This window comes from Carcharodon carcharias, chromosome 2, assembly GCF_017639515.1.
Source record: "Carcharodon carcharias isolate sCarCar2 chromosome 2, sCarCar2.pri, whole genome shotgun sequence".
Lineage (NCBI taxonomy): Eukaryota > Metazoa > Chordata > Chondrichthyes > Lamniformes > Lamnidae > Carcharodon > Carcharodon carcharias.
The window spans coordinates 194464310-194487367 of record NC_054468.1 but is presented as its reverse complement, the minus strand read 5'-3'; the positions used below and the strand labels follow the sequence as shown (position 1 = coordinate 194487367).

General features: G+C 44.6%; 1 protein-coding gene across 1 annotated transcript in view; it reads left to right on the top strand.

The window, feature by feature from the left end:
- Positions 1 to 23058, top strand: part of LOC121274022 (synaptotagmin-14-like) — a 256789-nt gene that overhangs the window by 221606 nt on the left and 12125 nt on the right. Inside the window, exon 7 of the mRNA XM_041181156.1 lies at positions 20377 to 20566. Within this exon, the coding sequence (XP_041037090.1) occupies positions 20377 to 20566 (190 nt within the window). The remainder of the gene's footprint in view (positions 1 to 20376; positions 20567 to 23058) is intronic.

Below are 23058 nucleotides of genomic sequence, written 5' to 3'. Positions count from 1 at the left end.
TTGTGGATGATCTGCTAGTCTATGGATGTGGAGGTATGATGGAAGAAGCCATTTCAGACCATGATCAGAATCTAATGAAACTGCCAGAGGGAGATTGACAGATGAACCTGAAGCTGAATAAGAAGAAACTGTAACTGAAGATGACTGAATTCAAGTAGGTCGTGTACTGACAGTGAAAGAGGTTTGCCCTGATTCTGGTAAGGTGAGAGCTATAGCAGAGATGCAGCAACCAACAGATGTGAAGGTGGTGCAATGATTTGTTGGATTTGTGAACTACCTAGCGATGTTCTTAAATAAAAGCAAAATACTGCAGATGCTGGAAAACTGAAATAAAAACAGAAAATGCTGGAAAAACTCAGCGGTAGGCAGCATCTGTGGAGAAATGCTGGAATTTTCCAGCCCCTCATGCCGGCGGGATCTTGCGGTCCTGCCGAAGTGAGCAGAGATTTCAATGGCTCACCGGCCCTGTCGTGGGGAAGCCCACTGCGTTGGGGTGGGGGGTGGGGGCTGGAAAATTTTGGCCAAAGAAACAAAATTTCAATTCAAACAGAGCCATTTCAATTCACAATCTTGCTCTCATGCCCACATTTCCGTCCTTAGCCTGCTCAAATGTTCCACTGACGCCCAACGCAAACTGGAGGAACAGCACCTCATCTTCTGATGAGGCACTTTACAGTCCTCTGGACCTAACATTAAGTTTAACAACTTCAGACAATGAATGCTGTCCTCCATTGTGATCTTTTAAAATTTTTTTCCCCAACCTCCTCCCCTCACAGTCTGTAATTTGTTCTTATGTTTTGCTTTCACAGAGCGCTGACCCTTGTTCTGCCATGACCATGTTCTGTAATCTTACCTTTGTGCCATTATTAGCACCTTCTTTAGTCTTTAACACTACCATTGGCACTTCCTTTGTCTTGTGTCCACGACACCTTTGTCAAGTCTTTCCTGAGCTCCCACCTATCCATGACCTTCTATTTTGCTCCACCTGCTCCACCCCCCCCTACCTTCAACAATATAAAATACATCATATTTCTACCTCTCTTTAGCTGTGAAGAAGAGTCATACGGACTCGACGTTAACCCAGTTTCTCCCTCCACAGATGCTGCCAGACCTGTTGAGTTTTTCCAGCGTTTCCTGTTTTTATTCTAGTAAAGTTCTTGCCCAATTTGTCATCAGAGTGTGAACCTCTATGCAAGCTTACTTTTTAAAAAATGATTCATTCCCAGATGTGGGCTTCGCTGGCTGGTCCAGCATTTATTGTCCATCCCTAATTGCCCTTGAGAAGGTGGTGGTGAGCTGCCTTCTTGAACCGCTGAAATACATGTGATGTAGGTACACCCATAGTGCTGTTAGGAAGGGAGTTCCAGGATTTTGACCCAGGGACAGTGAAGGTTCGGTGATACATTTTCAAGACAGGATGATGAGTGGCTAGGAGGGGAACTTCCAGGTAGTGGTGTTCCCATCTATCTGCTGCCCTTGTCCTTCTAGATGGTAGTGGTTGTGAGTTTGGAAGGTGCTGTCGAAGGAGCCTTGGTGAATTTCTGCAGTGCATCATGTAAATGGTACAAACAGCTGCTACTGGTGGTCGGTGGTCAAGGGAGTGAATGTTTGTGGATATGGTGCCAATCAAGCAGGCTGCTTTGTCCTGGATGGTGTCAAGCTTCTTGAGTGCTGTGGCAGCTGGGGAGTATTCCATCACACTCCTGACTTCTGCCTTGTACATGGTAGACAGGCTTTGGGGAGTCAGGAGGAGAGTTACTCGTCGCACTTTTCCTAGCCTCTGACCCACTCTTGTAGCTACAGTATTTATATGGTTAGTCCAGTTCAGTTTCTGATCAATGGTAACCCCCAGGATGTTGATAGTAGGGGATTCAGTGATGGTAATGTCATTGAACATCAAGGGGTGATGGTTGGATTCGCTCTTGTTGGAGATGGTCAGTGCCCGACAATTGTGTCACAAATGTTACTTGCCACTTTCAGCCCAAGCCTGGATATTGTCCAGGTCTTGCTACATTTGGACATGGGCTGCTTCAGTATCTGAGGAGTCGCGAATGGTGCTGAACATTTAGCGAACATCCCCACTTCTGATATTTTGCTGGAAGGAACATCATGAAGAAGCAGCTGAAGATGGTTGGGCCCTGAGGAACTCATGCAGGGATGTCCTGGAGCTGAGATGACTGACCTGCAATAACCACAACCATCTTCCTTTGTTCTATGTGTGACTCCATCCAGCGGAGAGTTTTCCACCTGATTTCCATTGACTCCATTTTTGTTAGGGATTCTTGATGCCACATTTGGTCAAATGCTATTTTGATGTTAAGGGCAGTCACTCTCACCTTGTCTTGGGAGTTCAGCTCTTTTGTCCATGTTTGAACCAAGGCTGTAACCAAGTCAGGAGCTGAGTGGCCCTGGCGAAACCCAAACTGGGCATCAGTGAGCAGGTTATTGCTAAGCAAGTGCCGCTTGATTACACTGTTGATGACCCCTTCCATTACTTTTCTGATGATTAAGAGTAGACTGATGGGGTGGTAATTGGCTGGGTTGGATTTTGCCTGCTTTTTGTATACAGGACATAGCTGGGCAATTTTCCAGTTAGATGCCAGTGTTGAAGCTGTACTGGAACAGCTTGGCTAGGGGCACGGCAAGTTCAGGAGCACAAGTCTTCAGTACTATTGCCGGAATATTGTCAGGCCCCATAGACTTTGCAGTATCCAGTGCCTTCAGCCGTTTCTTGATATCACATGGAGTGAATTGAATTGGCTGAAGATTGGCGTCTGTGATGCTGGGGACCTCCTGAGGAGGCTGAGATAGATCATCCACTCAGCACTTCTGCTGAAGATTGTAGCAAATGCCTCAGCCTTATCTTTTGCACTGTAAAGGATGTTCAGTGGTATTGGGGCACAGAACAAGACGCAGCTTTCACTTACATCAAACAACTAGTGATGACAATGCCAGTGCTGAAGTACTACAGTATTAATGATGAGGTTACCTGAAGTGTGATGCCAGCAAGACAGGACTTGGAGCAACCCTCATGTACAGCCAGTTGCATTTGCAACCAGAGCATCAACACAAACTGAACAACGCTATGCACATATTGAGAAAGAGTGCCTGGCTATTGTCTTTGCTTGTGAGCATTTTAATCAGTACCTGTTTTGAAGAGACAAAGTGATGATAGAGTCTGACCACAAGCCACTTCAAAACATCTTTCTCAAACCACTTCTATCTGCTTCAAAGTGTCTGCAAAGGATTTTACTTCTTTTGCAGAGATATCATTTGGAAGTGAAGGACAATTGGGGTAGGTGGATGTATATTGCCAACATGCTGTCAAGAGTTGCACTCCTTTTGAAAAACATTGATGATGCTGGTACAGAGTGTGAAATCTTCCAGATTCACTGAGAAGCAACAGCATGCCATACTCTGGAAGTCATCAACCAAGCAGAGACATTGAATCTGACAGACCAGCATCTTGCTCAGATCAAACAAACTATACAATGGGACACAACTCTCCAGGTGCTGCAGGAAGTAGGGATGAAAGGTGACCTGATACCTTCAAGGACATACCTATTATGAGAGAGTATAGGTCATACAAGGATAAAGTGATTGCCCAAGATGGTATCTTGAACTAGAGTCATCATTTCTAAGGAGATGAGAAAAGAGATGCTGAAGTGCATCTATGCATCAAGGAATCAAGTCTAGTCTGAGGAGGGCAAGAGAAGTGTTCTACTGGCCAAAAAATGAACAATGAGATCACTGACCATATAAGTCAATGCAGTGCTTGTAATGAACATCAAGCTAAGCAAGCGAAAGAGCCACTCATGACTCATGAAGTCCCAGACAGACCATGGATGAAGCACGGAGTAGATCTCTTCGCTCTCTTTGGAACTATCTTGTTACCGTTGACTATTATGCAGACTAGTTGAAGTTAGACAAGCTGATGTTGATGACCACCAGTGAAATTGTAGAATGCCTGAAAGCACACTTCCAGCATTGTGGCATTCCTGACATTGTGATGAGTAACAATGGCCCTCAGTTCACGAATGAAGAATTCAGGCGCTTCATAAATTATTGGGAAATTCAGCACTATACATCATCTCCACAATATCCCCAGTCAAATGGAAACTGGAAATAGAAAGTGAAAATTGCCAAAGGGACTGTCAAAAAATTGAGTAGATACAGCACAGATGTGTACAAGGCAATCCTAGAGTGGAGAAACACACCTGCTGAGGGCATATAAAGAAGCCATAAGTGGTAACAGGTGTGAGTGACAAAATCAAGATGAAACGTCAGAAAGCCAAATTTCCCTTTGATAAAGCTGCCAAATCACTGCCAGGGCTGAGAATTGGCGAGCCGGTCAGAGTGCAAACATTCAACACTCTTAACAAAAGTCAGCCCACTTGGCAACTTGGCATTTACCTCTGTAGAGGAGTTCCCACCTCAGTCATACATGGTGAAAATGAACGATCAAATGTATTGTTGTAACTGCAGACATATACGTACAACTAGAGAAGCTGCTGCTTCACAGCAGACAGCTGATGAAGAAGATGTGAGTTCACCAACTGAACAAGGAACTAAACAACCATCATTCCCAGAGATCAACCATTCCCCAACAAAGGCAACGGATGAGCAACAACAATTACCACAGAAGCAACACTCGCCAAAATTCCCCAGAGAGGAAACATCAGCCCAGTAATAAGCAGGCACCAGACAAGTAGCTAAAAGCAACCCACACACGTACCATTAGAAGACCTGAACATTTTAAAGATTATGTGTGCAATGCCTATGTAGGGACAGACAAAAGTGGGTCAGACTAGAATGACCAGTTTTCAGAACAAATGTGATGACCATATGCCTGCCATAGTCATGTAACCTCTGATGTCATCCTTAGTGTATAAAAACTTGAGAGCAGAAGCCATTTGATCCACCACTTGGAATAGTTTTCATCAGAAGTCCAACTCTCCTACAAACTGAAACCAGTTCCCTTGTGGATGCCATGTCTAAAATAATATGCCCAGGTTTGGCAAATAGCTTTTTATTGTGACACTGGCCTTTGGAGATTATGTAGAATACCCATAGGATGCCTACTTCCTCTAAAAGGCAGAAGACTTCACATCATCCAATTAAAGCATATGGGCTAAAACTAAAAAGATTTATTTAGAAGTATAATAGCACACATAATCAGTAAGGCATAGCAAATTATTTGAAATATATAAAATGATAAAGTTAGAATTAATCCATAAGTGATTAAATTATCCTTTTTAGATTATATTTCTTACATAATCTGGCAAGTGACATATTTTTGGATAGAATTGAAACCTTCACCAATATTGAATGTAACTCATGCAAATATCCAATCTATTTTTTCTATCAGGAATACATTATAACGCTATAAACAAAATTATATTTTGCTAAATGTTTTATAGTTGGCACTGCAATTTTAAATTTATGCAATCATGTTGACAACCCCCTACAATGAAAAATCATCTTTTTGTGAAATTTATGTAGCTAAGCAGCTCAGAACGTTCTTGTTTTTTTCTTTAAGGAAAGAATCCTGAGTACCGTGGTTCAAATTCATATATTCCAGAATACACATTCTGGATTGATGCATCTTTGCATCATCACAAACTCTGTCGTGCCATTCACACTCTTGTATGAGGAGCAAGACCTCTACTTGCCAAAAAAGACAGCCAAATGATGTAAATTACATCATTTACCTGGGGGGACTCTCCTCCCCCCCCGCCCCCCCACTTGCCCACCACTAACCTGCTCAGGGAAACCTACTGGGCTGGCTGCTTGGCATGGGCCTTTCCTGCCTCCAGTTAAATCCCAGCAGTGGCAGGATGAAGCCCTTAGGACTTAGATGAGGGAAGTGAATGTACTATCACCAAGTTTGCAGATGACACAAAAATAGGTGGGAAGGCAAGTGGTGACGATGACACAAAGAGCCTACAGAGGGATATAGGCAGGTTAAGTGAGTGGGCAAAAACTTGGCAGATGGAATATTATGTGGGAAAATGTGAGGTTATGCACTTTGGCAGGAAGAATACAGGAGTTGAATATTATTTAAATGGAGAAAGACTGCAGATAGCTGCAGCACGGAGGGATCTGGGAGTCCTTGTGCATGAATCACAAAAAGCTAGCATACAAGTTCAGCAGATAATAGGGAAGGCAAATGGAATGTTGGTCTTTATTTCAAAGGGAATGGAGTATAAAAATAGGGAAGTCTTGCTAAAACTGTACAAGGCACTAGTTAGACCACACCTAGAAAACTGTGAACAGTTTTGGTCCCCTTATCTAAGGAAAGATACACTGGCATTGGAGGCAGTCCAGAGAAGGTTCACTAGGTTGATCCTGGGTATGGAGGGATTTTCTTTTGAGGAGAGGTTGAGTAGGTTGGGTCTGTATTCATTGGAGTTTAGAAGAATGAGAGGCGACCTTATTGAAACATATAAGGTTCTTAGGGAACTTGACAGGGTAGATGCTGCGAGGTTGTTTCCCCTTCTGGAAGAGTGTAGGACCAGAGGACATAATCTCAGAGTAAGGGGTCACCCATTTAATACAGAGATGAGGAGGACTTTCTTCTCTGAGGGTAGTGAATCTGTGGAATTCTTTACCGCAGAGGGCTGTAGAGGCTGGGCTGTTAAGTATATTCAAGGCTGAGATAGACAGATTTTTAATCAGTAAGGGAATTAAGGGCTATGGGGGAAAAGGCAGGAAAGTGAGGTTGAGGATTATCAAATCAGCCATGATCTCATTTAATGGTGGAACAGACTCGATGGGCTGAATGGCCTACTTCTGTTCCTATGTCTTATGGTCTAGGCGTCTTGCCAAGCTGGCAGGCCCTGATGAAGGGAGTGGGGGGCTAGGGTTTAAGAGGACATTGAGGTGCAGGGGAAGGGAACTAGGGGGTGGGGGGGCAGTGTAACAGCATGGGGAGAGTGCCCTCCAGTAGGCCCATGGGGCCCATTTAGGTGGCCCATCCCACCTGCCACCAGACCGTGCAAAGAAACTTGGCCCGACAACACCCCCACTGCTGGTAAAGTTGTGGTAGGGAAAGGGGCAGGCAGGTTGCCTGCCAGAATTTACATGCTTCCCGCCTACAAACCTACTGGCAGCGGAGCACAGTATCCAGTCTCGCATACCTGCATTTGTCCCATATCAACTAATACATTTGATTAACAGAAATCTATCAATCTCAGATTTAAAATTAACAACTGATTTGTATCAATTGCTGTTTGCAGAGATGTTCCAAACTTCTACCACCCTTTGCATATAGAAGTGTTTTCTACCTTCACTGCTGAAAGATCTGGCTCTAATTTTTACCCAAAAAATGGAAATAATTTTTTTCTATCCACCCCATCTGTTCTCCTTGATACCTTGAAAACCTCAGTCAAACGATCCCCTGATTTTTTAAACTCCAGGGGATACAACTAACAAATTCTGTATTTTTTTTGTAGTGTGCAGGTGATTTTATTTAAGTGAGAGGCCTTTAATTTTTTTGCACACACATGATATCTTAAAGGGGTCGACATGTGCACAGCCTGCATGGGAACCTCTGGGTTGCAGCTTGGCTGCACAGCCTAGAAGGAACATTGGTTACAGTTCTAATTTGTGCAATCTCTCCTAATAAATTAACTCTTGGAGTCGAGGTGTTACTCTGGTAAACATACACTGCGCTCTCTCCAAGGCCAATATATCCTTCCTATGCTGTGGTGCCCAGGACTGCTCACAATTCTCCAGGTGTAGTCTAACCAGAGCTTTGTACAGCTGAAGCATGACTTCTATTCAATGGGCTGGATTTTACTTTCTCCCACGAGTGGGGCTTGTTAAAACCCAGTGGGTGACCTTCCCGCCACCTACCTGCTCCCCTCCGATCTTTCTGAAATTTTAAGTGGTAGGGGGCAAGGGAGTCGTTGGACATCCTGTTCGTTCTTGGGCTTATTAAAGCCCGTAAAATGAATAGCCACTTAGGGTATGATCCCATTCCTGCTCATATGTTAGCCCCAGCAGTGGGAGGCTCACACCATGCAAGAAGCCACGCAACTTTGGCTGTGAAGGCTGGCGTTATATGTTTCAATAAGGTCACCTCTCATTCTTCTAAACTCCAATGGGTACAGACGCAACCTACTCAACCTCTCCTCATAAGAAAATCTCTCCATACCCAGGATCAACCTAGTGAACCTTCTCTGGACTGCCTCCAATGCCAGTGTATCTTTCCTTAGATAAGGATGACCTCTGACTCACTTATGGGCTGGATCCAGCGCAGCTTGTCTCTTCAAACCTCAGGTACAGGACTGGCAGTGGCCATCGTTCCTGTGACACTGCCAATACTGAAGAATTCCCAATCTCTGATTGGCTGGCAACTCTGTGAGGGGAGTTTCTCTGTCAATGTAGCTGCATGCATCCTGGACACATCAGACTCCTCCTCATCCTGCTTGCCTCTTCTTCCTCTGAAAATGCAGAGCAGTCCTCATCTTCCTCCTGCTGAAGTTCCAGCCCTTTCTGCAACACAATGTTGTGCAAGGCCACAAGGAGTATGATTCTGCATACTATTACTGGTACACACTGAAGGGCACCCCCAGATCTATCCAGTCACCTGAATTGCAACTTCAGCAACCTTATGGCTTGATCAGTAAGTGAACTTTGCTCATTTGGCTCCAGTTGTAAGTTTCTGCATCAATGGTAGGCTCCTCACTTTTGGTGGCCACATAGCAACTGAACACTGATGGTGTAGAATCCTTTCTGATTGACAAAGACTGTTGGTTGATTTGAAGTTGCCATATGTGTGCAGTTCTTTGACTCCCTATACCTGTGAGATCAAATTACTGCACTGGGAAGAAGGTCTTGTTCCAGGAGGCAACAGTTGTCATCAATGAGCTACTTTGAAAGCCTGAGCCTCCTGAGGCACTGTTGCTCACTCACGTTGAGAAAACTGATCCTGTGCCAGTATACTCCAGAAGGGGTGTTGCCTCGTTTGAGCTGGAACTATCTGCCCATTTTTCCATCCTCATCAACGTAGAAACATAGAAACTAGGAGCAGGAGTAGGCCATTCAGCCCTTCAAGCTTGCTCTGCCATTCAGTATGATCACAGCTGATCATCTATCTCAACGCCATATTCCCACTTTCTCTCCATACCCCTTGATGCCCTTAATATCCAAAAATTTATCAATTTCTTTCTTGAGTATATTCAGTGACCTGGCCTCCACAGCCTCCTGTGGTAGAGAATTCCACGGGTTGACCACCCTCTAAGTGAAAAATTTTTTCCTTATCTCAGTCCTAAATGGTCTTCCCCGTATCCTGAGACTCTGGCCTCTAGTTCTAGACTCCCCCAACCAAGGGAAATATCCTCCCTGCATCCAGTCTGTGTAGCCCTGTTATACGTTTCAATCAGATTCCCTCTCATTCTTTTTAATTCTAGTGAATACAGGCCCAGTCGAACCAATCTATCCTCATACGACAATCCTGCCATCAGCCTAGTGAACCTTTGCTGCACTCCCTTTATGGCAAGTATATCCTTTGTTAGGTAGCGACACCAAAACTGCACACAATACTCCAGGTGTGGTCTCACCAAGGCCTTGTATAACTGCAATAAGACATCCTTACTTCTGAACTGAAATCCTCTTGCAATGAAGGCCAACATACCATCTGCCTTCCTAATTGCTTGCTGCACCTGTCTATTTACTTTCATTGACTGACGTACAAGGACACCCAATCCCTTTGTACATCCATATTTCCCAATATATCACCATTTAAGTAATACTCTGCCTTTCTGTTCTTCACACCGAAGCGTATAACTTCACATTTATCCAAGTAACAAACTGGCTGTATGTGGCAGCCCTGGGAAGTATGGCATCAGTCACCTGTGAGATGCAATTATGGGTAACAGATTGTGAAGTTCTGCAGATGTAACCAGCAGAACTCTGGAAGGAGCTGGAGGCAATAGCCATTGGCAATGCATGTGCATACCTGGTCCACTGGGAAGAAGGTCTTGTTCCAGGAGGCAACAGTTGTCATCAGTGAGCTACTTTGAAAGCCTGAGCCTCCTGAGGCACTGTTGCTCACTCACGTTGAGAAAGCTGATCCTGTGCCAGAATACTCTACGTAGGGGTGTTGCCTCGTTTGAGCTGGAACTATCTGCCCATTCTTCCATCCTGTGGACTGACAGGTGGCTGAGGAGAAACTGCTGGCATTTGTGCTGCTCCTCTTGTTCCTCATCAGAGGTCCAAGGTAGAAACACCTTGCTTCTGTACTGCAATCAAGGCTCTCAGCAAAGAAGTGCAGATCAAGGTGAACAAAGTCCAAGACAGCAGAAATGACTTCCAAAGTTTTGAAAACCACATGTAAAACAGTGAAAACAGACTCTCAGATCAAATCCTGTGAGCAAAGCCTTTCCATCCAGGCAAGGAACCAGCTGCACAGTTTCAACCTTTAAAGGCTTTCCAGCTTGTCAGTTTCATAGGGTGATCAGTCCCTGCTGTGCTCTTGCCTTATTGACCGTGGCAATTTCACACAGCTCAGGAAACTCGTGTGCTGGTTGTTAAAGAGAGAATTAGTTGACTTTTAGTATACTTGAATGACAGACCTTACATCTCCTCAAGTGTTTCCCATATGCCTTGAATGCTGTCCGGTGAAAGCCAGCAGTAAACCAGATCATGTCAGGTTTCCAACACACCTGCATTTTTTGGCAATTTAACCCCTCTCCTCCCCACCATAACTCATTCTCTTTCCAGTTAAAACTCTGTCAAATATTCCAGCAAAATGTAAACATGGAGGTGTCTGCAAGTATCTGTGCATTTTTATACAAAACACTAATTCAACAAATTCTGATTAAGCAAATCACTTGAAGGTGATCATGTACTCAATGCCTCATACAACAAATTGCAGGACTTTTGTGTTGAGCTACAAGAAAACAGTTCAATGCTGAATGTGGTGACTTATGGGATATGTGAATGTGACTAATTAAAATATATTTGGAAATGAACTTAATTCCATAAATTATCCTTTACATATTACAACCGGCATGAGTTGATCCAATTTCTACCAGTAGTTTTCAATTTTTAGAAGCATAATTGTGAAGGAAGATTTACAAAGTGCAGAATATACTGATAGTGCTAAAATATGCACCAGCAGGGGTATTGGCCCAGATACAAACCTGATTCAGAAGGAAGTTTGAAGGAAATGGGCATAATTTCTCTGGCAAAATAAAATTTTCCTGTGCAAGCTGGTTCCAAGTTATATTGGCATTGAAAATCCATGGCTTATTTCCAAAGGCCTCCAAGTGAAAAGAGAATAATACCTTGTTTACTATACAAAACAAATTTTAATTCGTATGTATTATCTAACTTTAATTTCTATAGCAAAGCTGGAGAATGCCACATGTTTCTGGCTCTAATCTAGGTTTGAGCTCTGGTCCAGTTCAATGAGATTGGAGAGAGCAGCTATTATGACTTCACACCCAAACCTTGAAGCGCATGCATCAAATCAGTCACTATCCCAATTCTCAGTACAGTGATTCTTTTCATACCTGTCGCTACCAGCTGAAGAAAACTAGTATTTATGATCCTCTTGGCGATGATGACCACAAGTTGAAGGATTTTCTTTCTTTTCTTTACCTATTTTTGGCATCTTCATGATTGGGGGAGGAGGATGCATCAATCTGAGCTCCTTTCCCATCTGTATTATTGTCTTGTATTTTTCTCCCCATCTTTGTTTCTTGGCTCTCTTTGTAATCTCTAATGTTTTTCTGTACCACTTCTCATTTACTTCTGTCTCTATCTCTGTCCTGTTCTCTTTCTTACCACCTATTTCTGTCTCTGTCTTGTTATTCTCTCCTGTTCTACAGTCTTCTGCTTATCTCTCTGTCTTTGTCTACTTTTTTTCTGGTTTCTTTGGGACTAGTACTATCCATAGCACTGAAGACTTGTGCTCCAGAACTAGCTGTGCCCCTAGCCAAGGTGTCCTAGTACCTAGTATAGCTACAATATTGATATCTACCCGGCAATGTGGAAAATTGCCCAGGTACGTCCTGTCCACAAAAACCAGGGCAAATCCAAACCAGCCAATTACTGTCTCGTCAGTCTACTCTCGACCATCAGCAAAATGATGGAAGGCATCACTGGTGCTATTATCCAGCAACATTTATCAGTAATAACCTGCTCACTGATGCACAGTTTGGGTTCTGCCAAGGCCATTCTGCTCCTGACCTCATTGCAGCCTTGGTTCAAACATGGACAAAAGAGCAGAAATCCCAAAGTGAGGTGAGAGTGACTGTCCTTGACATCAAGACAGCATTTTACTGAGTGTGGCATCAAGGAGCCCTAGCAAAACTGAAGTCAATGAGAATCAGGGGGAAAACTCTCCACCGGTTGAAGTCATACCTAGCACAAAGGAAGATAGTTGTGGTTGTTGGAGGCCAAACATCTCAGTCCAGGGACATTGCTGCAGGAGTTCCTCAGGGTAGTTTCTTAGGCCCAACCATCTTCAGCTGCTTCATCAATGACCTCTCCTCAATCATAAGGTCATAAGGTCAGAAGTAAGGATGTTCGCTGATGATTGCACAATGTTCAGCACCATTCACGACTTCTCAGATACTGAAGCAGTCTGTGTCCGTGTGAAGCAAAACCTGGACAATACTCAGGCTTGGGCTGATAAGTGGCAAGTAATATGTCACACCAATCAAGTCTCAAGAAATGACCATCTGTAACAATAGAAAATCTAACCATCTCCACTTGACATTCAATGACATTACCATTACCAAATTGACTAGAAACTGAACTGCACTAGCCATATAAATACTATGACTACAAGAGCAGGTCAGAGACTGAGAATTCTGCCATGGATAATGCGCCGCTGGACTCCACAAAGCCTGTCCACCATCTACAAGGCACAGTCAGGAATGTGTTGAAATACTCTCCATTTGCCTGGATGACTGCAGCTCCGACAACACCCAAAAAGCTCGACACCATCCAGGACAAAGCAGTCTGCTTGATTGGCACTCCACCCACCACCTTAAACATTCACTCTTTCCACCACCAATGCACAATGGCAGCAGTGTGCACCATCTACAAGCTGCACTGCAGCACCCACCAAGGCTCCATCGACAACACCATCCAAACCTACAACCTCTACCACCTGGAGGGACAAGGGCAGCAAATACATGGGAACTCCACTACCTGCAAGTTCCCTTCCAAGCCACACACCATCCTGACTTGGAAATATATCGCCATTCCTTCAGTTTCATTGGGTCAATATTCTGGAACTCCTTCCCAAGCAGCACTATGGGTGTATTTATACCACAGGGACTGCAGCGGTTCAAGCAGGTGGCTCACCACCATCTTCTCGTTCAGCAATTAGGGATGGACAATAAATGCTCGAAACCCACATTCCATGCATAGATCAATAAAAAAAAAATTGGGATGGTGGAATTACAGACCAACTTTCCGGTCACAGGTAAAAGGAGAGATCTGTCCTCAGGCACAAGGGAGCCCGAGCATTTAGTTCAGGAAGAAATAAACTTAAAGTAAGTCCATCTACCTTGTGGATGTAAACTGGAAGCTTTGAGAATGAAAAAATAAATTAGGTATATTAGAACTTTAAACCTAATAGTTTAAACTTGATACCAGGGTGTGACAACTAGGTAAGGCAAAAGTAAGCAAAGTAATATTTCCTGTGAGCACAGAAAGTATCAGTGTATGTAAGACATACATAAATTTATGCAGGCATTATTTTAGCATTTTCTTTAGGTGGTATTAGTGCAGGAAGAATGCTAGGGAAATTAGAGACACTAGGCAGAATCATCCCAGATTTGCACTAAGTGCGGTAGCGGGCGGGAAAAAGAATGTTTTACCCGCCGGCCGCAATGGCGGCTTTTCACGCCTTATCCTCCCAATCCCGCCTCATTAATCATGCATTCCCAGGAAGCGCGCTGTTTTGATGGCAGGCAGGCTGTCATTTGCCTGCCACATCATCACCTTGTCAATTCCTCGCACCGGGCGCCATATTTAAAGTGCAGCCACATGCGCACCTCTCAGTGCTTCCAGCCCAAGACTGCTGTACAGAAGACATGGCCCAGAAGGCAAGAAAAATGCAGCCACCCCCAGTTTAGTCATGTGTCCCTCGAGTGCCTTTTGGACGCCTTGGAGGCCTGCCATGATGTGCTCTACCTGTGTCCTGGCCGCAGGAGGGGCAGCAACATCACCAATCTCAGATGGGAGGCAGTGGCAGCGGTGGTCAGTGCCAACACCCTGCAAAAGAGGACAGCCACCCAGTGCCACAAGAGGATGCATGATCTCCTCCATTCTGCCAGGGTAAATCACTCTTCTCATCACTCTCAATTCGCACAATCACAAACCCATCACACATTCACAGTGATCTCGCTTGCTGCCAGTTCAAGGGACATCACCATTCATTGTCTCTCACACACACCTTCATTGTCCTCATCCATCTATGGGACTACTCACCAACCACACATGCCGGGCATATTTATCATCTAGCCTGGCAGGTTTCCCGCTTGCATTCTTCTCATCTGTATTCATGCAGGACAAGCTGGCACACAAAAAGAGAGGTTGCAGACTGGTGAAGGAATGCCTGAAATCAGATCCTCACGGACTTTGAAATTCAAGTCATCCAGCTGGCCAGTGAAGATCTGGACCATTCTTGTGCTGACGGTGAGATTGGCGATGCTCTGCCAAGTGAGGATCCAGCAGTGCAAACATCCATCAGACAGCCGTGCTATGAGTGATGTGCCCTGTTTCACAGCCATTGACATGCATTAAATATCACTGTTTGCTTTCGTGGGCACATCCGAGAAACAGCCGAGGGCGTCCACAACCTAGGGCCTCCAGTCAAGCCCCGATGACACCTTGGAAGAAATATCTGAAGGCACCCTCATTGAAGACCTGCCATAGTGCTCACCCTCACCCTGCACCCTGCAGAGACACATACCTCAGTGGGACCTAGTTCTAGAGTGGCCTCAACACGATGTGTTGAGCACATCGTGCTGTCTGATCCACAGCAGGCGGCGGCAGGGGCTTCTTAGGTTTCCGGCACTCGGAGGACTGCTGGAAGCCAGAAATCTACTGAGTCCGGGTCAGATAATGAACTTCTAGACTCGGTCACCCCTCAGCTGCTGGAGCTGCAAAGGCAAGCTCGGGAACATCATGCCTCATGAGGAGTGCAGTCCAAGTTGATAGCGCCAGCATGCCTATGCATTGAGGTAAACACTGGTAGGATGGTGGCCGCCATAGAGACCTTGGTCCAGGACATCAGTTCTGCACTGCTGCTCAAGCATAACTCCATTACCGACACCATGGTTGGCCTCCAGCAGTGTCAATGGAGAGGGGTGCGGGGCAGCTCGATCTCACTCCAGCTTCCCCTTCTCCTTAAGGAGTCAGCTCAGATGTGAAACCTTGGTTCCTGAGGTGTCTTAGTCCAGGGCCTCTTCCCTGGCTTTGTGCAGCCTTCAGACCAAAGTGATGGTCCGGATTCACACTCACTGGACACATTACTGACGTCTGCACCTTGATGATGCTTGTCATTGCTTCCTGAATGCTGTAGACAGAATTCCGTCATTCTGTCTGTGCTCTCAGCACCTTGAGGGCGGGGCTGGCCCCTATCTCTTCAGCATCTGTGGCTGATGATGCTGTGCTTCTGAAGGGCTCAGGTGCTGAAGGCAGACAAAGGATCGGGTGCATTTAAAGTTTCACTCTGGGTCTCCAATGATATGACCCTAATCACAGAGTACAAGCGAGCTGCCCTCGGTCAGACAGGAGTCAGACATTGTCAGAGACTATGAGAAGATCCGCGGAGTGTCCTCATTGCATGTCATCATCATCCTCCTGGAATTGAGTGAATATTAGGGCTTCCGCTGCATTGCCATGACAGAAGTATTATCACAGAGGGTATGTGCACTGCCATCAACTAGACTGGAGTCAAACGTTTACCGATTCAATGTGAGGGTCTGTGGTGGCTCCTCACTGCATGTTGTCATCATCCTCCACAAATTTAGCATCTATGAAGGCCTCCCGAGCGCGCCTGCCTTGTCCGGCCAGGGCGATGGCTTTATCGCCATCATCCTCGCCTTCTGGATCTCCTCATCCCCATCGATGTCCTCCTCATTGGAGGGGATGTGCAGCTCCTCCATCTCCTCCTCAGCCAGCTCCTCTCCCCATTGCAGGCTGTAAAGAGCATAGCAGATAATGACGATGCGTGACACCCTCTATAGACTATATTGTAGGGCTCAACCAGACCGGTCCAGACACAGGAACCTCATTTTCAGCATCCCAATGGTTTGCTCTATCAAGATGCGAGTTCCAGCATGAGCCTTGTTGTATCTTTGCTCTGCTGCAGTCTGAAGCCGCCACACGGCTGTGATCAACCATGTCCTCTGCAGGTAGCCCTTGTTCTTGAGGAGTCATCCCTGCAGCCTCTGTGGACCCTGGAAGGCATCCAGGATCTGTGACCAACTGAGAATGTAGGATTCGTGGACAACCCCTGAGAACTGTGTGCAGACCTGCAGGATGCAGGGTTTGTGACAGTCACACACTAGCTTGTTGCTACAGAGATCTGAGCACCACGTGAGTGCAGTTGATGGCACTCTGTACCTGTGGGAAACCTGTGATCTGGGCAAATCCCAGCGCTCTTGCATCCTGCCTTTCCTGGTCTTGAGCAAAATGCACAAAGTTGTGTGCCTTCGTGAAGATGGTGCCTGTGACCTTATGGATGCATTTGTGTGTGGAGGCTTGCGCTATCCCACAGAGGTCACCTGTGGAGCCCTGAAAGGCGCCACTGGCATAAAAATTGAGCGCTGCAGCCACTTTCAGGGCACTGGCAGTAGATGCCTTCCAAATCCCTGTGGCGCCAAATCCTGCAGCAGGTGACTGACCAGTTCCCTAGGCATGCGCAGTCTTTGGCAACACTGGTTCTCAGTCATCTGCAGGAATGAAAGGCTGCACCTATAGATAGGTCTAGCTAGGTGCCGACCAACGATGGTTCACTGTCACTCTTCAGCAGCGTGTGCAGGAGCCCCAAGCGTCCCTTCTTCCTACGGGTGCTGCTCCTCCCACTGCGCAACCAGGCGTCTCCGTTGCTCTGTTCTCCTTCGTCTCTCCCCCCTGTAAGCCATGAGGCATACAGCTAGGTCACCAGGCTCGATGAACCTGATATACTTCTCCTGCAGGATGAATGAGAGAATCGCGTGAATTAGCATGGGCGTTCTAGGAACCTCTCTTGGTTAAGTCTGAAAGCTCTTTAACGCATCTCAGAGAGCTGGCTACCGCCTGGATGGCCAGAGTTTAGTGCGCTGCATGGCTGCCCAAAACCCCACCCAACTCCTCCCCACTGCACCTGACCAATTGGCGGCAGTTTCGTCCACTGAACTGCATGCTGTGCTCTCAGCTCAGGTGCAGGCATTTTCCTAACCTACACTGCAAAGCTGCACTGTTAGCTTGAACCAAGGAAGAGACTGGTCCAAACCTGAATGATGACATTAAAGGGGTGAGTGCCTCCACCAGTGACTGCTCCGTGGCCAGCTTTAGCAAGGAGATTGTACAATGTGCCCAGTCATTCAACTGTTCTGCATTCCACTCAAACGCTCATTAGTTTGCAGTCTGTGCCCAAGGGGTGAAAAGCTCTGGAGCATTTGCTGGCGATTTCATGCCTCTGTATTGCTTGAGTGGGCAGATAAGCTAAAGGCCCGACTCCAAGCATGTCAATGTGGCTGTATCTGAACTGTCTCAGCTGTGGAGGAATGGTCACTTTTTATACAAGGTTCCCCTAATGCATAGCCACTTCCCTCCAATGCCCCCCACCCCCCCCCCCCCCCCCCCCCCCCCACCCCCACCCCACCCAGCCCAGCACATGCTTGTTCACTCCATCAACTGTAGTGCAGCCCTTGCCCCAGCATCATACTGTCAGCCACCCAGGAAAAAGCAATTTTCCTGAGTCCTCGCTTGAATGTACAGCACTTCAACTTGAGGTCCAACAGGTAACTCTCATGAGTGTTGCACAACATTGCTATGCACTCACTTCTGAGTTCCCCTTGAAGTGCAGCCTGCCAGCTGCACACCTTATATATGTAGTTGTGAAATGTCAGTATTGATGCTCTTGACACGTTGGTTTCCCGAATGTCTAGCCTATAGCCTCACCTGCTACCTACTGACGTTCTCATGTGTTCTCTTTGAAGTTAATATTTTGATGTGAATGGGAAGAAACTTGAAATGGTTTATGGATTTGCTAATGTCATTGATATAATTAGAGTGAAAGCAGTAACATAAATTTCCATGGCCAGGATTTTTAGGATGATGGGGTTTCCCTTTCTGTCATCTGAAGAGTTGGCAGGTAACATATCCCGGCCCTGCAACCATTTAACGTTCCAATAAGCATTAATTGGCTGGAAGCGGGACTTTCGCCCCTCACTTGGGAGGAAGTCCCACCTCAGAGAGGTGCTGGCCAATCTGATTACCCGCAGTGCCAGAAGATGCAGTGGACAGAATTGGGGCTGCAAGCAGTTCCCAGAGCCTAAGTCCCAGAAGTCCAGGACCAGGCAAGTGTGGGGCTTTCGGGGCAGGGAGGGAAGGTGAGGCCTGGGGGGAAGGGGGTAGGTGTGGACAGAGGGGTTTGGGGTGTTGGCTAAAAGGCTGGAGAGGGGAGGGAAGACCTTCAATGATCGGACCTTGTGGCGGGGAGGTGGGGGCGGGGGGGGGGCTGATTTCTAAAAGGGGGCTGCTGATGGAGGCGCTCCTCCCACTTCCCGCACGTGGCCTAAACCCAGTTTATTTTTGGGCTTCCCTCATACCCCGAAACTCCTCTTGCCAGCTGGGAAATCGAGGCTGGGTGGGAAACGGCTCCTAAGTGGTCAATAATTGGCTACTTAAGGGCCACAATTGGGGCATGAGTGGGAAGGCCAGCCTAGGCCTCACCCTCCCCAGCATGAAATTGCGGAGAGGTTGGGGCGGGTGGGAACTCAACAGGAAGCCCATCCAAAGAATTTTACGCTCACCCCCCACCTAGAAACTCGCCAGCAGGGGTGTGTAAAATTCTGCCTCATGTTTTTCAAAACTCATCTCTCATTCATTCAAAGTATTTTTTGGGGAAGAATGGTGAGGGTAATTTTGATGTTGGATGATATCTGTTCAGCTGCCAGTTATTCATCTCTCCTGAAAATCAAGTGGCCAAATCGATACACCCATTTTACACTTCCACTAAAAATCAAACCGACCCCAGTTTATGCTACCGGGCCACTCTTGTGGACCTCATAACAATCAACTGAAAGACTGCCTTCAGACTTCTCCCATTTAGTTTCAAACTGTGGGAAGGCCTAAAGTAAGAGAGGATAACAAATACAATATGTACTTTTGAATACTGTAATATAAAAGTACTTTTTTCATGTTCTGTTTTAAATTACATGATAATTAAGATACTTCTAAAAGCTGCAGAATCTGTGAGGAGATACAGATCACTTTTAAGTTTGATGTGAGTTAATTTACTAGTGAACAATATTTAATGATACAAAGCAAGATTATTATATCCAAGGCTCCTGGAATGTCTGAGAGTGCATTTTGGTGACCACAGTGTCAGAAGTCATTAGGCTAAGCACCTCTTCTTACTGGATGACAAATGCTGTTTGATCAGCTCATGCCAATTAATATCTATAAAGCTGCCTGTTTACTTGTGCTACATTCACATCACTATGAATTGTTTTTAGCTCCATTATTAGGGAATAGGGATGTACCATGGCAACAGTCAAAGGTTCTATTACAGTACAAGACAAATTACTTATAGCTGGAGATTAACAATCGAAATTCCATCAGTGTAGTCAATGTGTTGTTACAATATCCATTTCAACACAAAAAGAAGAGTTAACTTTGCCTTTAATAACTATAGCATGTTTCCTGAACCAAGTAACAGAATTACAATGCATCTGTATGAGTTGTCCTGAAAAATATACATGTTATGTGATTGCTCTTTAATGCCACTTTCATTGCGTTGATAAAACCTGGTGAATCTTGTATTCCTATTTTGAAGGAAAATAGTAATTAACAATGATCAGAGAAAAGCAGGCATACGGGTTTTCAAGAGTCTTTTTGCCAAAATTCCTCTTGCTTCAGTGTGTAACTTTTTAATGAATTGATGGCCTATGAAAGAAGTATAAAAACATATAATTACTAAAAATCTAAAAGAAAAACAGAAAATGGTGCAAACATACTAATTTCAGTCAGCAGCTAATGAGAAAGATATGCTGAGGTCTTGTAAAAACATGCTTAAAAAAAACTATGGAAAATGGAATTCTGATTAATTAGTTGTAAGGTGAAGACAATGTTTCAATGCATTTGTTTTGTGCATATACCTTAAATAGTAATATTTTCATATTTTGCTCCTAGGGCTGTGACTCCCAGATGAGCATGTCTGAGATGTCCTGCAGTGAAAGCACTTCTTCCTGCCAGTCTCTGGCACATGGCTCAACACCAGAAATCCTAGTTGGTCTGCTGTATAATGCCACCACTGGCAGACTGTCAGTTGAAGTCATAAAAGGAAGCCACTTCAAAAACTTGGCAGTGAACAGACCACCTAGTGAGTACAAGGCTTGTCTAGAATCCAAAAATGATGAATGACTCTTGTGTAGACTGAAAATATATAAAACATTTAATTTAAAAAAAACTCATTGAAATGGTGCAGGCACTCAGTTGGTCACCAAATGAAGATATATTTTCCTCTGTTATTAATTAAAAAAAATATATAATGTTCATTAGAAATTGGGAATAGCAGTAGAGAAATCCTGACTTTTTCATCTTTAGTAATGCCGATTTAGTAAAGTATATGTATTGAATAACACATGGTCAGGAATAAAGTCCCAACTCTTATTTCAATAGGAAGACTGTCATTAGTGCTTAAAAGCTATTTGGGTCTATACACTGATGAAATATTAATCAGCATTCTCCTCATGATTGCTTTTAATTATATGTGTTAAATTGTTATTACTTCCACATTTTACCGAGAGAGTAACCACTTCATCACTTATTGAAAATTTCATATTACAGTATAATATTATGTACTAGATTATAACTAATGAGTAGTTGACTTCTTTTTGCTTCTCAATAGCCAGATCCATAAAAACACAAAAATAGATTTCAGACTACTTATTGAATTACATTTGATCCATATAGAAGTGTCTGGCATAGAATGGATTCATTAATTGCTTTGATTTAAAACTGTTCTCTTTTGCTTCTAAGGCTCAAGTTTACAGTTTAGATTGATGGGATGAAAGTCCCTGCTCTATGGAGCCTGTTAATAATCTTAAAATAAACGGTTTTCTCAGTATCAGTTACAAGTAATGATAATCACTGACACAACACTGTCAATGATTTGTCACTAACTGGGTATTCTCAGTCCCTAGGAGATGACTGGTGTGAGAAGTGGAAAAACTTAGATTAGTGCAGTAATGGATGATCCTATGAAATTGGGATGAAGATATAGTATTGGGGAAGTGTAGAAAGAACTTTAATCTGTAGCTGATTGTCCTGTACCTGACCTACTTGCTGTAACATTGGATGCCCAAAGCAGTAAGTGTTTCATTCCACAGTAATGATATATTCCCTTACTGAATAAAGTAGAAAGCTAAATATTAACTGTTACATTTGTACATACATGCACATCTTCTTTAGGTTGCTGCCTAATTTGCAATTTAAATTACACTTTATGCCCATGAAGGCCTTACTGCAATATTCATTTTTTGACTAACCAAGAAAAAGCATAAGACTAGATTTTCAAGGAGTTGGCAAGACTCTATGGACCTTTAAAGATGGCGGCCGGGACCCGACTCCGGGATTCCCGACCCCATTCCCGGGGTTTCTGATTTTCACCGGGGCTTTTTAAGGGTGTGGGCCATCAGTGTACCCTGATGCCCCCCATGCCAAATTATGGTACTTCCATGCTCATTCCCACCATACACTGTATAGAACCAATTCATGAAGATAGGACACGTAAAAAAGCTTAAAAAAGTCATTCATTAAAAGCTTTCTACTTTCATAAAAAAGACTCCATTTTACTCCAGCGCAATGAAAGTGTTAATAATCAGATCCTTTAAAGTATAATTAGCAGAAACTGCAAGCACCTGAAACCTCTTTATGTTATGTAAATAAACATTATGCAATTGACAGCATAGATCAGAAAACCAGCACTGTCAATAAGGCAATGTTTTCCCTCATTATTCATTCTTGGCTGAGAGTCCAGACATTCATTAGACTGTTGAAACACCTGAGCCCCCAGGGAAAACATTGCTTTACATGGACCATGGGGAACATGAAAAGCCATTGCAGTTGGTTGGTGAGCATAGCTGGGCATGGGAGACCATAGGGAGTGGGTGGAAGGCATATGGTGACATAGATGAGGCATTGGGAGTGTGAGGCGTGAGGGCTGGAGAGACTTTGTTTTTATTGTAACTGGGACAAAGTCCCACTTCACCAAGGCAGGCCTTTTAAACAGCCCACCTCTGCACTCAGAAACCCCTGTGGCTGCCTCTGAACTTTTTCCTGGGTCAGCTAGCTCGACTGCAGCCTGCACCCACCACCCGAATGAAAATCCTATCCTCCCAAGGCAGGAAGGCCAAGTTGGGAGTTTTTCCAACTCCCATTCCCCATCTCAAGGATGAAACTCCAGCCAATAATATTCAAGTCTGCCCAATAATTTCTTTACAGGCTAGAAATCACTACTGATGATATTTATTGTAACTGGGTAATAGCTCCATTAAAACAGTGAACATTATAATGTCACACAAATACAATAGTTCATCTACTGATGCCTACAGTAATTTCTAGCCTTTTGTCAGCCAGATATGAATCCTTATTCATGCTAGTGTCATTATCTGTAATTACACTTACAATAAAGTAGAACTTTATATGAGCAAATTACATAAACTAAAATTAAAGGCAAATGTGGGAAAAATGTAATTTATGGCCCAACTTACACTTCTTCCCATTGCATACCCATCGTTTTACAGGGTAATAGAACCATAGAAAAGTTACGGCATAGCAAGAGGCCACTCAGCCTATCATGTCTGTGCCAGC